Here is an 18349-nt window from a genome sequence, read left to right on the forward strand (position 1 = left end):
GCTCAGAGAATGTAAATGGTATGACACAATTCCCCCAGGTAGACACTCTACCATGAAAGTGGCAACACCAGACTTAATCCTGTGTTTCTTTCTAGCCTATATATCTTCTATCCCTTCCTGCATGTTGGGGGGTCACTTGCCCAAGCTTTTGCCCTCTTTTCTGTCTGATAAAGCCACACTAACCCTCCAAGTGTGAATGCTCTATGGCAGCCGATTTGCAGAGCATTTCTGAGCCTCACTGAAGAAGCAATCCCTCATCTTTAGGTTCCTGTAGCGGCATGCCCTTAGGCTTGTATTCTGTTTGTATTTGTTTCTGCACTTAGAGGATGTAGCACCGTGTCTTGCAATGGTCGTTGCCCAGCAAATGTTTGTCGAATTAGTAAATAAATCTTCCAGTCAATGGGGGCATCAGTTACAGCCTCTATTCATTTAAAACCCTTTGCCAACCAAAGGGCAGCTGGATCCTCGAAAGGACACTTAGCTCGCTCCCTGCAGAGAAGCCACACCACCATTTCTCTGATTTTCCCTTGCAGGCTTGCCATCCACATGGCCAGATTCTAATTTGAAATGTAGCCCCCCCCCCCCGACCCAACCCCATGTTCCTTCTGAAGGAGACTGCATCAAACATTCCAATTCACTCTTTAGGAAGACATCCTTGCCAACGCATCAAAAGCTGCACATATCTGCCCATTTCCTGCTGATAACGTATATGATTTTTTTTTTTTTTTATTTTACAAATCCACAGCTTAAATCCAGGTGGTGGGAGAGAATGAGTCAGAGAGAAATACTATTGCTTTTGGCTGATGACAGCAGCATAATCATTTATATTTTTTCCCAACCTGCAAAATGTCAACATATTGGGGGGGAAAATGCAGACATTTCACATTTCATTCCTGATGAGGTTCCTTGTCACTGGCTGGCACCCCACCTCCTTTCTGTGAATCATTGACATCTGGCTATTAGCCTGAGCATTTAGAATTTAACACTGAGCACCCCGGGTGTGCTGATGTCAGCATAGGCACACAGTTTAGCCAGAAGTCTTCTCTCTCTCTCTCTCTCTCTCTCTCTCTCTCTCTCTCTCTCTCTCTCTCTCAGGTTTGTGATGATTTGAATTAACTTCTGACACTAGCTTGCTAAATTCTTGTCTTTTGTGGTGAGGACAGATAGGGTGTGAAAAGAGAACAAAACAAAGATGGCTGCTGGTTTTGCCACTTTATCCGCCCTTCATAGTTTACTGCAAAACCTGGTTAATCTCACTTGTAAAGCAACACGGTGCCACGGTTTCCACTGTAATTAAAGACAATGGAGAGAAAGTTCTTTGAAGAGAAATGTGCCTTCATCAGCCAGCGCTGCTGAGAATAGGTTTCTGTTTCACCAACAAGTGCAGCACACACACCCTCTAATTAGATTTCCCTGCTCCTCTTTTAATCACCGAGAACATCATTATCCTTTTGGTTCCTCATTAGGAAGGTCGTGGGGTTCATAATCGCACTCATAAACCCATCCAAATTTCAGAACAAAACTGTAGCTCCTTAGATTTCAGATATTGCCTTGATCTCGTGTTAGCAACAAGTTCAACTTGCCTGTGGGGTTTGTTTCTTTGTGCTTTTGTTTTTTTAAATGTGTTCACCCTCCCACCTGCCATTTTAATAGAATTGCAGCTACTTATTCTGCCATTCCTGATGAAAGATGCCGTATTTTCATTATAATTTGCAAAGAGAAAGGGAAGACAACCGCCTAGCCCAATACCTTCACCGTAATAAGGTACCCTACAGTTTTTAGCTTTGAAACCCCTTACAAGGCAGATTTGTGTCTGGGGGCTTGTGTTTGTTTCTGAAAGCTTTGGGTGAATCTGGACACTTACTTAGCAGCTGGCAGTCTGGGTAGAGGTGAGTCACCCTTGCATGCAGCAGCACATGTCTAGCCTAAAGGTGGCCAGGATTGTGGACATGGCTTAGTTCCAATAGAGATCATCAGTCAAATTTAATACACTATATTCCAATATTTACTCACTTTAACTCAGCAAACTCAAAGGTAGACCTTACTTTTTTGTTTTGTTTTTGGTTTACTATGTTTCATCCCTGGCTGAGCTTCACCTCTAGGTCTGTCCTAAATAATCTGGACATATAGTGTATACCAATGGATCTTTCTATCATCTTGCCATTTCCATACTTGTCTCTTTGTGTCTTTCTTGTTCTTTTTTTTTTAAGTATATGTGTGTGTGTGTATTGGCAGCACATCTGTCAAGTCCAAGACTTTGTACATGCTAGGCAAGCATGCTAACACCAAGGTACAGCTTTCACTCTGTGTGTGTGTAAATACACTGAAAACTAAATTCTGCTTGTCTAAAAATCTGTCCCCTAGATGTGGTGCCATTCGTAGTTTGTTTTGTGCCTTTACATTCTCATTTCAGCTTTGATTTTTAAAGATGCTCAAACTTCAGGCATGAAGAAAGCAATTAATTTTTAGCATTCAAAAGGGTAAAGGAGGAGGGGATAGAATAATGGGAAAGGGCATAATTACGCATTCTCACTGTCAATTTATCCCTGAAAAGGATATTTAATGAAGCTTGGTATTTGTAGCAGCTATTCTCATTGTACTGAGCCATTGTTAACTGTAAACAGAGATGATTCCTTAAAGGCAGCATTGGCCTGCAGGAAGAACTGGGCTTCTCTAAGCACTTCCTCAGCATGCCTTCTCTTCATTAGTGAGCTTTCACCTGTGAACAGCAGCCTCCTCTAGTACTGTAGAGGGATAGAGTCAACCACTAGCCATGTTCAAGGTTACTTTCTGGCCACAGTCAGCACTCTTTGAGAGCTGGCATTTTCCACAGGATTTTGTTATTTAAAGCAGGATGCCCATACAGCAACACCCAAGTCCTGATCACCTGGCCAGCACTCATCATTTACGTAAACTTAACAATGAAACACTATCTCCACTAACCTGAAGAACTGCCTGACAAGGCAGAGAAACCATTCTTCCCCTGTTTTATACAATAATGGCTCCTCTTTGGGAAAACTTGGCTGTTTTCATTAAATTGATCCAGCTGGTGGGAACAGAGGCAGAAATCAAGTTTGGTTCTTTCAGATTAAGTCTCCTTATGACTATCAAGCAAGCTGGGTGCTCCTGAGGTGCAAGGAACTTGGGTTATTTGTCCCAAATTGATTTCACCACAGAATCAGTGAGGGTTTGAAAAAAAGAGAAGACAAAAGATTTACTAATGCACATTTGTAATCCTACCTCTGAAGTATGAGTCAGAAGCACAAGTTCAAGGACTCCCTAGACTACAGAAAGTGCAGTGTCAACCCAGGCTTTTGGCTTACATTGCTGTGATGAAACACCATTAACCAAAAAGCAAGTTGGGGAGGAAAGGGTTTACACTTCCATATTGTAGTTTATCATCAAAAGAAATCAAGAGAGAAACTCAAATAGGGCAAGAACCTGGAGGCAGAAGCCTATGCAGAGGCCATGGAGGGGTGTTGCTGTTGCTTACTCCTCATGGCTTGCTCAGCCTGCTTTGTATAAAGCACTGGACTACAAGCCCAGCCAAGCCATCACCAAGAATGGGCTTGGTACGCTCCATCAATCACCAATTAAGAAAATGCCTTGCAGGCCTGCCTACAACTGGATCTCATGGAGGCATTTTCTCAACTGAGGATCTCATACTTTCAGACGATTTCAACTTGTCAAGTTGACATAAAACTATCCAGCACACCAGGCAACTTAGAGAGCTCATGTCTCAACAGTAATTTAAAATAAGAAAAAAAAGTTTTCATATTGGGGGTATATCTGTGACATAGTGGTTGACTGACATGCAAAAGCCCTAGATTTAATCCCCAGTGTCAGAAGGAAAAAAAAATAGACACAGAGAGAGGCTATGTAGAAGCCCCTAAAATATAAGTTCTTTGAAGTTAGAGTCTGTGGCTGTCTTTTGAGAAAAGAGTATGGCATAGCACACATTTAGTATGTACTGTGACCTCTCTGAGCGTGGCTTGAGATCCATATCCTTTTCTAGATTGGCTCTTTGACACTAGAGTTGGCTGCAAAGCTTGGTTGTGGATCCTTTCCCAATATCCTTGGTGCTCAGCACCCTCTGTAGCCCTTTCAGCAGTGGTCATTCTGGTCATCAAACTGCTTCTCAGTCCCAAAACATCAAAGTTCAACATACTGGTGAAAGATCTAAATAATCTAGCACTCATCCCAGCAAAGACACAGAAGAGGCCAGAGGATAAACCATCAATCTACAGCAACAGTTACCTCAACTCCATGACTACTGTGTCCCAGGCACTATCATAACCGTTTGAATACAGCGTACTCCATATAATTATTTCAATTTTCGACAAGAAAGCACAAAGTACCTCATCTAAGGCCACATCTGTAGCAAGCCAGTGTCAAGATGTAAACTTAAACTGGGCTGACTCAAAAGTTAAGAGGACTACGTATACTTGTGAATTATCAATGACTTTAGCCCAAAGTTTTTTTTTTTTTTTTTTTTTTTTTTTTTTTTTTTTTTTTTTTTTTTTTTTTAACCTCATAAAACAAGGAGGAGAGATCAAGGAGGCAGAGTGGCCAGAACACCTTTCCTCCAGCCTTGTTGAGAGCCTTGCTACCTGTTCCGTGGACCTGTCCCTTAGTCCATCTTGCAGTCCTACATTTTCTCCAGAGCCTCTGCCTTTGTGCAGGCATATCTCAGTGTCAGTTTGCTAGATCAGAGCACAGCACTGAAACTCTGTATCATGCTTCCACTAGTAATCATTCTAACAAAGAAAACCCACCAACAACATAAAAACCTGACCACCAGTTGAATGCTTTATCACATTTGTTAAAGTTAAAACCAGTGTTAGCTGTCCCATACCTGGAGAAGTCTGTGCAGCTGGTACCCAAAGAAGTTGGGACTTAAGTAAAGGATTCTGACTATGGAGATGTGTGTGGGGCTTTTGTGGTCTCAGGGTCAGGAATTTCTCCAGGTCCCTGAAGTGCAGTGTGACTCCAGATTCACAAAACATATGTGGGCATGCAAAAGCCAACTCAATCTTAAGGTTCCAAGGTGAGCTCCAACACAGCATGGGTGTCTATCATGTTGGTTAAACAATACCATTCCATCCCCTTTGCATATTCCAGCACAAAGTAACGTTTGCCTAAATCAACAAACTGACTACTGTGGCATATAGGAGGTTAGAGTGAGCTTCCCAATTCAAATGTTTTCTTTTTCTCATTCTCAGTCAAACAGGGTTACCGTAAGGACACAGTATAAAAAACAGCTCATTGCTGATGTGTTTTGTCTCACAGCCCTCCAACACAGAGGTACAAGGATGTGAGCCACTGCCTTCCCACTCTGAACAAAGCCTCAGAGCCACCCTGTAGAGCACCATTCTTGCCATTTGGACCAGCAGCCAAATCTCAAATGTGGCCAGGATTTGTACAAGAAAAAAACTGTTTCTTTTAATCTGTATCATGGTAGATTAGATTAATTATTGGGCTGCAATCTCTAAATTTCATTGACTCATTAACCAAAGGTGCTTTGTTAGTAAATTATGATATCACCTGATACATCAAACAGGTGCTTGTCATGCTTGTTAAATAGAAAACAACTCTATGGAGCTGCACAGAAACTGAGGCCAAAAATGGAACTGTAAGGTCTATGGATGTTTCTGAGCCTCTTGTTCTCTTAGAAGGTGGCAGTTATGCAATGGTACCAAAAATCACATGGTGAAACATTGCACTACCCACTGACAGCTGTCTGACTACTTACCAGCTATCCCTCCTAGCACAAAAGGCACAGTCTCCTTGATCTGAGAAAGCATGCCATCACACCTCACCTCCACTCTATTGCAGATGGTAGACCCAAATCTCAGGGAGGAAGTCACTCTGCTAGGGAGCAGCTGAAGCATATAATCTGCTTCCCAGTCTATTGTTCCCATCACCCATTGGTGCTGTGATTTCTGGGACACATGAAGAGCCATTTTCATCTGAGAAGAAGAAGGGTTGTTGGAACCAACACACAGATTTGGGGACAGTGATTGGTTCTATTTCAGCTCCAGGTGTATAGGTTGTATGATCCTAGACAAGATTTTTAGCTGTTCTGTTCCTCAGTTTAGCAGTCTACTAATTAGAATAGCACTAGTGGATATATTTTGGGGGTTTGATTTTATGGTTAAAGGAATTTAAATATGTTTAACCTTTAGGCTTATGCTTGCCCCATACAGAACACAATACAAACACATCTCTATTGTCTTCAGCTCATCAAGCAGCCAATGGATTTACTAAGTTATCCTCATGGTTTCCACTCTGGAATATTCAAAAGGAACATACTTATAACCTTCTATCCAGTGAAGCTCAAGCATCTCACCCATACCACCAAAACCACTTATTTCTCTTTAGAGTTCCACCTCCTTCTTTCTCCATCTCTTACTTCAACTAGATCAACCTCTTAGTGACAAACTTTCACAGAAAGGCTTAAATCTACCCACTGCCTCCTACACTAGATACTCCTTGAGAATGGATAGGTTTCAGTTGTTTCCCAAGTTAATATCAACATAGTAGATGAATTGAACACAGGTATACATATATGATTACATGTATGAACATACATAACTAGGCTAATGTATGTATAGTTTTATTATATATAATATATACTTTTAAACAAAAGTATACATAAATGTGAATACTCTAAAATGTCCACAAGTCCTTCATTTATAGACTCAACCAACTGCCCACTGAATATTTTGTGTTTCGACTAAGGTATTTCTCAGTAGTAGAGCAGTTGTCTAGCATATGTAAAGGTCAATCCTCAGAACAAGATAAACAGGAAGAAGAAGAGGGAGAAAGTAGAGAAGGAAGAGGAGATAAATGAAGAGAAGGATAAGGGGGGGGGAGAAAATATTACCTGTATTAAAAAAGTACAGCCTCCTTTTTTTTTTGCTGTTCCTCTATAAGCAATATAACAACTATTTACATAGAATTACACACACTAATACTCTAGGACCAACTTAAATATACAGAAGAATATATGTAGGTCTGTTAAAGCACTTTACATTTTATCTATGATCCTTAAGCATCTGCAGATTTTGGTACATGTAGTGGTGTCTAGAACAGTATGCTGTAGGTGCTGAGGTAAAGCTGTGTATTATAGAGATACCAGTTTGGAAAGAAACTTGTGAATAAATGTATGAGCCTAACAAATTTGCCTTGTCTAATTTCTTATAAACTTATTGAACTGTAGCAGGTGAATTGCAGGTTTGAGGTCAGCTCAAACTATATTGAAAGACTCTGTCTACCCCTGACCATCTCTGACACAATGTGAGAATTGCACTGGTCTGAAACTTAAACATTTTTAAACCTATTACATTCTACAGGCAAATAAAATTATTTAGGATGTATGTTGGCATTTCTAGGGGTCTAAGGATCAGGCTAATTTTCACCAATACTTTTCACCCCCATGGGTCCCAGATTCTGGCTCCTACTGATGTTTGTGAATACACAATAGTAAAAATGCAGTTCAGGGCAAGCCCAATTTCAAGTTTTCATCAAATAAATATGAAGTTTTAGTCTACAGCATACATTGTAAGCCAAGGGGAAATTTACCTGTTTGGAAGTCATTGAGGAAGAAATAACTACAGTCACACTGCTAAATTAAGAGTCCTGAACTTCCCTAAAAACAGAGCTGAATCTATCCCTTCCTAAGCAAGGCCATGAGAGAAATTGATAACTAATAGTTTGTTCTGGCCCAATAAGATCTTCAACTCTTTTCAACAACTCTTTCCTGCCAGGTCAGTTTGCTTACCAAAGAGGCATTGGAGGCCTAGTTTTACTTGTTGGTAAAAGAGGGGTGCTGTCTGTCTGCTTATCTATCTTTCCCTTTATCTCTGGTCTGTGAAGGCATCTCTCTGTGGCTTTCAATCCTTTGATGATATGCAATTTGCTTTTCCCGGGGGTACATTTGCTTGTGAGATATAGACTAGGGTATTGCTTACAACTCCAAGTGTTTGTAAACAAAGTACATGGAAGAGACCAAGAGACAGAATTCAATACCTGTCCAGGTGCCCTTGGCCCTAGGGGAGTGAGGATCAGAGCAGTTGGTAGTTTGTCTTTCTAATTAATTACTGAAGGAGTCTGACTCATGGCTTTGTGGTTTTATTTATCTATGGAATGTGCATGACTCCATAGGGCCAGAGGAAGAAGACAAGAAAGGAAGAAAAGAAGAGAGAGTTCTTTCAAGATGAGCCATTTGTAGGGTGATGGTTGTTCTGGGAAGGCAGAGTTTTGTTTGTAGATATTAGAGCCATCACTGGTGGATGAGATATACCCACACACAGTCTTTAGTCCCCATTTCATGGCAGCTTGGCCTTCCAACACCTGAATTATACGTACAGAGGATGAAGTCTGCATCTAGACTTTTATTACTCACAAAATATCTCCATTCTTCTCTCCCCAATGCTTGCTTCTCACTCCTGGAGACCCTCTCCTTCACACCCATACCTGTCTACTTCTTGGTCACCCTTGTCTGATTGGAGCCCATTTCCATGGAATAATGATGGTTACAGACAGTGAAAGGGTCATCATGCCTTAGGTTACTATAAATCCCTGTTTGTTGCCCTTATCTTGGGCCTATGTACTTAATTGACTGTCATCAACTTACTCTGTCATATTTTTGATTCTCCAACTGTCAGAGAAGGTAGTCAAAGCGACCCATAACCCTTCCCCTACTTTTTTTAGAGTTCGACCTTCCCACTTGGCATTTTCTGGCTCTCTCAACCTAGATGGGTCAGTGGGGAGGAGTGGGACTTGGGATATTGCCACAGAGAAGCATGACTTGCACTTGTTTTTCAGGGGTAAATATGGGGCTCTATAGGCTATATGCTAATGAGTCTGTCTCTCTTTCCCCTACACAGGGCCTGGAGCAGTCATTGATGGTGTCAATTCGGCCTCTAGAGCACTGGCTTGTCTCTGGCTCTCAGGGACCTTCTTTGCCCACTTCTTCATCAAGTTTTGATAAGAAACCATAGGTCCTCTCATCAACGCCTGCTTCTCCACATCACAGACTTTAATCTACACTGCGGAGGGCAAACCAGTTTGGGCTTCTTTTTGTTTATTTTTGTTCTTAATTTTTTTTTTTAATCTTGGTTTCTTTTCTGGGAGTTTCAATTTTTCTTTTTTTAGTTTGAATGAGTGGGGTTGGGGTTTGGGGTGGGCAGGGTTTTACCCAGGGTAGGATAATCATTCATTGGTGTGCCCCCAAATGGAATCTGTTCCTGCTACCTAGGCCTTCCTTTTCTCTACTTCTCTTTCCATAACCATTAACACACACACACACACACACACACACACACACACACACACACACACGGGCACTCCACAAAATTGGGCAAAAAGACTATGTCCCATGACAAACACCCTGAAGGTACAACTTGACTCACAATGTAGTACACAGTAAGAGTTGCATCTACATGTCCTATTGTCTTTGTCTTTTAAGCTTTCAATCATTTTCCTGGTTAAAAGGTACATGTCCCCATCCCATTGCATATTATCACCTATTCTATTAGGCTTTACTCCTTTTCTTTGTAAGAAGCTATGTCACTATATCCATAGATTTGCATATAGGTACATCCACATGGAAAATTCCACCGTCTTCTCTGGCCTTTCCACTCTATTCATTTCTTCCACTAGCTGTAGGAATTACAGGCTGGAGACTAGGCATGCAATCTAAAACTAAAAATTGAGAAGTCAAGTAACCAAATGAGGGAAGTATATTAATGCTACTACTTCCCTTAAGTGCTGTCACAACTCATAAAAAAGTGATCAATAGCTGGCTAATTATTTTATCAAGCTATCAAAGCAATCATACCATTATACAGTTATTCAATTGATTTATCTCTCCATCTAGTTCTACCCACCTGTCTTTCTCTCTCACAATCCATTTGCTCTATTTATCATAACATCAATGTAATTATCTGACTGTTTTCTGTTTTTCTTCCCACCACTCACTATCAATTCATCACCATATTAACCTCTAATCGTATGTGTCCATGCCACTATCTCCATTTCTCCACCACCATCAATAGACATTGCTGTCTTCAAAATTGCCTAGCAACTTCTTATGTGAAAGCCAGTGATCTCACAGGCTAACTACACAGAAGAGCAATTTCCTATGCCATGGATCCTTGGGAATGTGGAAACCCATCCACCCAAATTAAACATTTCGAACAGATGGACCAAAGTAGCAATCTAAAGATCAGTCACTCATGATTCCCAGAGAGACTGTTTCTTGAACCACCTTCTCGGGAAGCAGATGAACCCCGGAGAAGCCTTGATTATGCTGCAGTTCTCCTTTAACAGCTGGAAGATTAAGGTACCAAGCTCATGCTGCTCTCGGCCTTTCAAGAAAAGTGCACCTCAGCAGCTTGGAGGAACTTCTTATTGGCTGGCTTTCATTAGCAAAATGAACCTGACGAAAACCATGCATCTGTCCCTTTTGTGTAGAGACAACAGTCCATCAGCCGAGGTGTGAGAACTATAGCTAACCATCGCCCTTCTGCTGCAGTTTTGATTTGAATGTTTGAAAATTATCCAGCAAAGGGCTGATGGAGGCCAATTACATGGCGCGTGTGTTGACAACTCTGGTATTTGTTTCAGAAAGCTCTTCTAAGCTGAGGGCACTTGAGCTACTGACTTAATTTCCAAGCACTTGATTAACACAACATGGCAAACAGAGATGGGAAGTGTAAGTTACACTGTTTCCTAGGCCGTTTCTCTAGCACTTTGGGGATGAATGTCCCCAAATTCCTATATTGGAAACAGGCCTAGTGTACAAATAGGATCAAATCCAGCCTCTAAATATTGTCTCTTAAGAGGAGAAGAACTCAGCCAACAAGGGAACCTGCAGTTCAAATGAAGGACATTGAAGGGCACAAAAGAATCTCTGTAGGGACTGGCTTACATTGTAGTTGACAAGGAGCACCAACAGTGACTTTCTCACAGACATGTTCTGCCTCCCTAAGTGGCCCTTTTCAGGTGCACCTCTAAAAACTAATAACTATAGGCTCCACTAGAGTTCAGTTCCCTTAAAGTTTAACTGATCACTTGCTCCAGTATACGTATCTGCTCTGAGCCAACATGGCCACATAAATACAATACCCATAGTGGGTACATATATACCTGTGTATACATTTTCACATATACACAAAGTATGCTTCCTTGGCATACAAAGGCTCTGCACTGTCATAAGAGATAGAGCTGGTGTGAGCAAAATTAATACTCTACTTGCCAGCTGTAAACAGACATCTGCATTTCCTAGTGAGCTGCCAAGAATGAGACTCTGAGAGCATAAATGATGTGCCAAAAACAGTCTATTTATTCCAACTTCCAGAGGCAATCAGGAGCAGGCACAAAGTCAGAATTACAGGTCGGATATATGAATTTCAGATCTGTCACCACACTCAGCACCTGGGATTGGGTTGGTGTCAAGCATTGTATGAGACTTAAACATGGCATTTGAGTTTTCTGCTAATCGTACATTTGTTGCTTTGGAGAAAAGGAAATGTCGAAGTCAGGGAAATTGAAAAGTGTTGGGTGATGTGCTGCTTGAAATGGACAAGCTGTAACTGCTCTTGTGAAAGCAGATCATCAGAACCCAACTGAGTGTGGACTCAGGGTCATCATGCAACTCTGCTGTGCCTACTTTGACTGGATGCTAGACATGTCTCTGGTAGTTGCCTACTGCATCCAAACTTCAGACAAAAAACATATGTTCCAGCCAGTCCTCTTGTCTGGGAAGAAGAAAACCAAGTAGAAATGATTCAAGGTGACTGGGTGCCTGATATGAAATGACTTCTTACAGAACAGACATGCTCCAGCTCCTATGTATCTGAGTGACTTTGGTGACAACAGCTACATGTGATGGGAGCTTATTCCCAACACTTTGAAGCAAGTAGATCAGCAGCTGCTCATTACAAACAACTCGAACACTTTCATGTGACGTTCCACCCTTACACATGGAGAGGGGAATAGATCAGGTCCACTAGACAGATTTGTTCAGCCTGTCAAGGGTGGGTGTGAAGAAGATATAAGGTTAGGAAAAAAGGATCATATTAGTCCAAGTAACTGGTAGAATAATGTAGGTTTTCTGAGTGGAAACCAAATAAGGATTTTCAAGAGTTTAAGTGAAAGGGATTCAGCAAAGGTAGTTATTCTAAAATTTTTCCCTTCCCAAAACAATGCTAATTTGTCCTTCCACCAAAGTGATGCCAATGAAAGTGCTAGTGTTATGGCTCTGGCCAAGCTTGTTTTTGAGTAGTTTAATGTCAAGTGCCTGATATAGTCATCTGCAAGTTTAATCAAGGGTGTTTAGATTTTCTTTCTTGTTCTCATTGGGAAGGGTGAAGAAGCAGTTGTCAAAACATATATAGCTCTGACAGAGATAGCTAGATACACAGCTCTTCTGCTGTTGACTATGGTTGTGTACAGTTCAACAGAAGGAAAGGGAGGGTTGTGTGTCACCAGGGTGACAGGGCCTTTTCCCTCTAAAGTTCATACCTCTTTGGGATGTTGTTCATGGGTTGGGAAGTTAGTTTTCAAAATCTGGTGTGGTCTGGCTCTCAAGGAGCTTTGCTGCTAAGGCTGAGATTAAAGAATCTCTTTCTGCATTCCTCTGGTCAAGTTGTTCCAGCAAAGAGGAATAGCAAATTCTCCCCATTTTAGATAAAATACCAAAAGAGTAAAAAAGCCCTAGAGTGGATAGTCGATTCCGTGTTTATCACAGCCACTGGGTCATGAATAGTTGGAAATTTATTACTAATATTTTGGTCAATGCTTTCAGGGCCAAAGGGCACATGTTCTCAGTAGCCTATATGGCCATTACCAGCCCCATAGAGATGGTCAAGAGGAACAGCTTATGAAGTTATGAGAGAGTCTCTGTCCCCAATTTGATCATGAGTTTTCACCAGGATAGGAAAAACTAATTTGACAGTACCTAGAATCAGGGACCCAAAAGCTGTTCCTGATGGAGTTAGAGGATGCGAGATAATTCTTATTTTTAATTTTGGGGCAAAATGTATTTTCTCCAACAGCAAGAATATTTTGGTTTTATTTGGCATAAATCTTATTCCTAGAAATTCTCATGTCCAATTGCTTCCCCCTTATTATCCAAAGCTTCCCTCTCTCTTTCTTTCAAAACAAATACATTTGAGTAGCTTCAGTAGCTCTTCACAGGTGTTTAACAAGGAAGGCAACAGTGTACAGGATGCCATATGATGAAAGCTTCTAATGACCACAGAAAAAAAGCAAACAAATAAAAATGCCAGGCTCATTTCTCTCATTTCTTACTTAAGAGAAGAGAAGTAAATGGAAGGAAGAAGAAATAGATTTGCAATTAAAAATGTGACAAAAAGATAAAGCTGAACTAGTGCAATTTAGCCTTCAGGTGCAGAACACCGAGCCCAAAAGAATGTGGAGTGGACTTAATTAGATGCAATTGTCTTCATAGTGATAGTAGTCAGCAAAACCCAATTTCCAGCATTTTGGAAGAGACTTCCCGAATCCCCTCCCCTGAGTGGTATCCTTTTAAGGCACATGGTTTTTCCACACCACTAGGTGGAGAAAGAAAGATTGGGAGCCTCTACCATCCTTGTGGGGCTCCATCCCAGGTTATTTGGCTGAGTTTAAGAATCTCAATAATAACAATGGTAAGTAATAATAGCTGCCCTTGTGTTAGTGCAAAGGAACATTTTTAATCATTCAGAAATTCTTGTGACATGTAAAGTGCAATTGTGAGGAATGTGTGGGTGTACGAAATGTATCTGTCAAGTTCAGAGTCCTCTAGATTAAAAAAAAAAAACTTATATGATTATCAATGGTGCCGTTAATAGCTGTGTTGGATAATGGGTGTGTCCCTTTTTCACAATTATTCTTAAAACAAATCTATGTTTTGATGCTTTAAAATTTTATCACATGATACAAGAATATGACTTTGTCAGCCTTTAAAACTATTTTCTTTTGCTTTCCTATTTTTTTCTTCAAAAATCAATGAAGACTTGATTTCTGTCAATCATTGTATTGAGGGTGAATATACTACCTGAATTTGTGCATGTTACATTGTAGTTGTAACCTTTTCTAATTCAGGATGAATACAAGATGGTTGTGATTGTGCAGTGTATCAATAAAGTTTGAAGAAATTTGTAACTTTTAGGGGACTCTTCATTAGGATGTCCCTTTGAGATCCAGTAATGGGGAAAAATTGAAGCAGTTTTGTGTTTCAGACTTTGGGAAGTCAAGGTGATCAAAAATATGAGTAGCATCCCCACATTCCTCTCTTCCTCTCCCTTTTCCTGTTTTTTCTCTCCTCCTCCTCCTACATAAGCACACACACACACACACACACACACACACACACACACACACACACAGAGAGAGAGAGAGAGAGAGAGAGAGAGAGAGAGAGAGAGAGAGAGCACTCTATTTACTTTCTGTATGTTCTGTCTAGCAAATATCTGTTCTACTTACAAACACCAAAACATCCAGCTCAAGCCCCAGGTCTCAATTATTTACTAACACTAGCTAAACTGAAATCAGAAAGTTTTCTTAAACAATGACTAGGTTCCTCTCAGCTTGGCCATTCTTTGCCTTCATAGTCTCCACTGCCTCCTTTGATGGAAGTGTGCAACTCATTCTTGAATGGAGGTGCCACTGGATTAATTACCATCCATAGCCTGAACTGCCCTACATATAATAGATAGAGAATATGCCCCATTTCCCAGGTTGCCATTTCTAAAACATCATTTTCTTTTTTCCCAAATTCCAACTTTGCCTCCATTACCACATTGCTTTTCTAATGGAATGGATAACAGATTTTTAAAAATCATTTTCTCTCACCAAGCTCTCCCTCAATGAATCCTTCCTATAGGTATTCCATCTTGGACACACTCAGACATTTTACCTCTCATCTGCACCGTTTGCGATTTTAAAACACCTTCCCATTGCTCCATCTCAAAATTCTCGTTTGGTTGTTTGTTTCCTTTTTTCCTTTTCTTTTCTTTTTATTTCAACCACTAAGTTGCTCTAGGCTTCTCACTGATAAAGCTGAGGGGAGTGCGCCATGATGATTTGGGAGTTCAGTTCAGACTAGAAGAAGATTCTTCAGCTTATTTCACAACACAAGTAGCTTTTCTGGAAAAGCACTTGAGCTAAAATTTTGAGATTTGTATTGTTGTTGGTTAATCCAGAGCTTCTGTGACTCATTTTCCCCTGAGGAAAAGGAACACAGACACCTTGATACATGTGTGTTTTGTAAATCAAAATGACAAGTAAACACTTGATACTGATGTCTAAGAGTTTCTATTTTCCTTGTGTTCAGTGTGAGATCATGGCATCCCCATTCCCCAAACAACCTTCACTCCTTCCACATTCCCTTTCCCTCCTTACTCTTTCTTCTTCCTTTTTAAGTCACTTTCATCCTTTCTTGCACCTGCCCCTCTTCTATTCCTGTTCATGCCACAACAATTTCCCATCTACCTGCTCTTTTTCTGGTGGAGACATTTATCAGTGTTTCACTCCATCTGGCCTCTCTGTGCCATCAAGCATCACTGTACCAATTTATTCTTCCATCAGCTAACCACTCACCTGGCCATTCACATATTATTTCCCCATTTATACTACCCTAATTCTCTCTATACAATCATGTGCCTCCCTAATGTGACTGTGTTCTTGGTCTATTTATTTAAGCCATCTATCCATTTCTTACCTGTCAATCCATCTGCTGAGCATCCTCCAGCTAGCCTTTGGCAGAAATACCTATTTCTCAGCCCACTTCAAGGTAATGAAAATCTTGGCTGTTATCTCTCTATTCCACAAGGGAGGCTTTATCTGGTTATTCTGAAACACAGTTGCTAAACGATTGGATGCATTTTTGTTATCTTCACCCCAAATACACCCTATTAAAAACGTATACCTACAGAAGTGTTTTGGGAGACGTGTAAGGGCATACTTGCTCCTGTGGAGATGTGTTACTTGGGAAGAAGATGGAGAATGAGGAGTGAAAACACTCAGATGAGACTTAACATCTCATATTTTTGTATGTTTGTTTAGTTGTTGCTACTGCTATTTATTAATTTGGATTTACTTGGGGACAAAGTTTCTTTCCATGGTATACACAGGCCTTTTACTGAGAAACCCTCCTTCCTGTGCTCCCCAGTCCTGAGATTACAGATGTGTGCCACCATGTTCAACTTCATGCTTAACTTCCTAACACAAAGATTGCAGTTGGGCAGTGAACACAGCAAATGCCTGCAGAAGCAGACAGGAAAAGCCAGAATGATGACTCCCCCTTCTTTTGACACCCCTTTATTTGAGGATTAGTAAACTAGTTACCTTCATGAAAGCTAAGAGGGTCTGACACTCATTGTCACCAAGACCTTTGGTCAGTTCTAGAATCCAAAAGCTGTGACACCACAAGTGATGCTACCTTGATGTTATCATATTGGATATTGGTTTGGTCTTGAGGGCTCTCTTCTTCCTCATAAGGCACTCTGTTTATTCATTTATTTAGCATGCAGGCACCACATCTATGGAAAATTTCCCCTCAAGGAACTCACATTTAAGATAAGAAAAGAGCTGTATGAAAAGGAACAATTACAGTAAAATATTGCAAGAATTATGATAGAGAGATGAGAAAATGGTTGTAGGCTACAGAACAAGTATTGGGAGATAATTAGGAGAGTTTCTTATTTTTTCCCTATTGATCCCCCAGGGACAAAAATCTGGGATGTAAACAACTAAGATAGGCAGTGGACATTGCTCATAGATATGATTAATACAAAATAAGCAGGTTAACAGAACTATGGCACAATCGTTGTTCAAGAAGTCTGTGATGGAATAAATAAATATTTGTTAAGGGAACAAGTACCATAAAAGGCATTAGAACTCTATGCAGCCAAAGGGACACACTGCGCAGTTGTTATAAAGTTGATTCAAGACCTTTGGGAGGGCTTGAAGTAACATCCAGGGTGTGGGGTGTCAAAGCAGGCTGAAATCTAAAGCTTGATCTCCATGTATAGTTAGAGAGTGCATTGTCCCTTCTGCACCAGGGAGCTCCATGGGCCTTGTTGATAGTCAAGAGAATTAGCGGAGATTGGGTCCTGAGCCCTGGCAACATGGAGACAGACAATCGTCAGTGGATATTAAGGGTGGCTTTACTGGGTTCTGGTACTATGTTCCGCTAGATAAGATGCCTCAACTACTGTGCCTTGGGATGAGATGCCAGACTTATTTGCATTTAAATATTTAAGAGCATCCCTTCTTTCAAATACAAGAGCGGATACAGTATTTATTTCTCCATTACCTATCTCTGGTGAGATATATTTTCTTTTCATTTACTTGGAATCTTTAAACCAGGTATTTTCCCCAGAATGAGGCATGATACAACTAGGGGGATATCTTTTTTAAAATTACAACTTTACAAATTGCCTTGGACCAATTTTTGCCTTTTCTGAACTTCATTCTCAACTCTAACAACATAGTGGTTATAATAGCCACCTTCCAAGAGTGCCTGTTAGAAGTATTAGATTATTAGATGTGAATAGATAAAAATGTAAAACTGTTAGCATAAGACCTGGTGAGAAACAGTTTGTTGCAAAGTAAATAATGGTTTTATTCTCCTATCCTTCTCTTAGACACTCAATGCCCCATTTCCCTAAGTTTCCGAAAGAGATCATTCCAGCTATGTTTGCTTCTTTAGAAAAATCAAACCATTCTTTCTATGTCATTCCTCCATTGAAATGAAAAAAAAAAAAAAAGACATGCATTTCTGAGGCTACAATTATTAAAGGGTACAAGCTTGGAAAATGCCATTAATAAGGTTTTTGGTAGATCCTGACTTTCCAGGGCATCACTACAGGCACAGAGAGAACAAACTAATAGGAAAAGTAATTATTTTCTAGAAAATTTCAGCCAATATTTAAAAGTTCAGGATGGGATATGGCCTCTTAGCATTCAGCAGTCCTGGGATCCAATTCCATAAATCAGTCCAACCCATCATTTAAGGCACTGTGCAGAACCAGCAGAGCATTTAACTCATACCAGGGGATTCTAGACACTTCCAGAAGAGTTGAGAAGCCAAGTTGTCAAGGAACAGAGGAATGTAGCCAGGAAAGTGTAGGGAGGTGAGGGACATACAGAGTGCCATCCCATAGACCCCACAAATGTTGGAGAAACACAGGAAGGCTAAGAAACTGGGCATGGGAAGATGGGCCACTTGAAGAAGTGTGGTTTCAAAGGTACCTCGGAAGATTACAGACAGGATCAGCAAGAACCAGGTATGTCCAATGTTTTGCCATGATAACAAGCTTTCCTCTGCAGAGTT

The 18349-nt window shown here is 40.6% G+C and overlaps 1 protein-coding gene across 3 annotated transcripts in view; it reads left to right on the forward strand.

Annotated features, from left to right (window-relative positions):
* Positions 1 to 8992, forward strand: part of Opcml (opioid binding protein/cell adhesion molecule like) — a 522006-nt gene extending 513014 nt beyond the window's left edge. For all 3 annotated transcript variants that reach the window (XM_035444368.1, XM_027411722.2, XM_027411723.2), the window contains one exon: positions 8892 to 8992. In XM_035444368.1, the coding sequence (XP_035300259.1) occupies positions 8892 to 8992 (101 nt within the window). The remainder of the gene's footprint in view (positions 1 to 8891) is intronic.
* Positions 8993 to 18349: the final 9357 nt, after the last annotated feature.

Source organism: Cricetulus griseus, chromosome 4 (genome assembly GCF_003668045.3).
Source record: "Cricetulus griseus strain 17A/GY chromosome 4, alternate assembly CriGri-PICRH-1.0, whole genome shotgun sequence".
Lineage (NCBI taxonomy): Eukaryota > Metazoa > Chordata > Mammalia > Rodentia > Cricetidae > Cricetulus > Cricetulus griseus.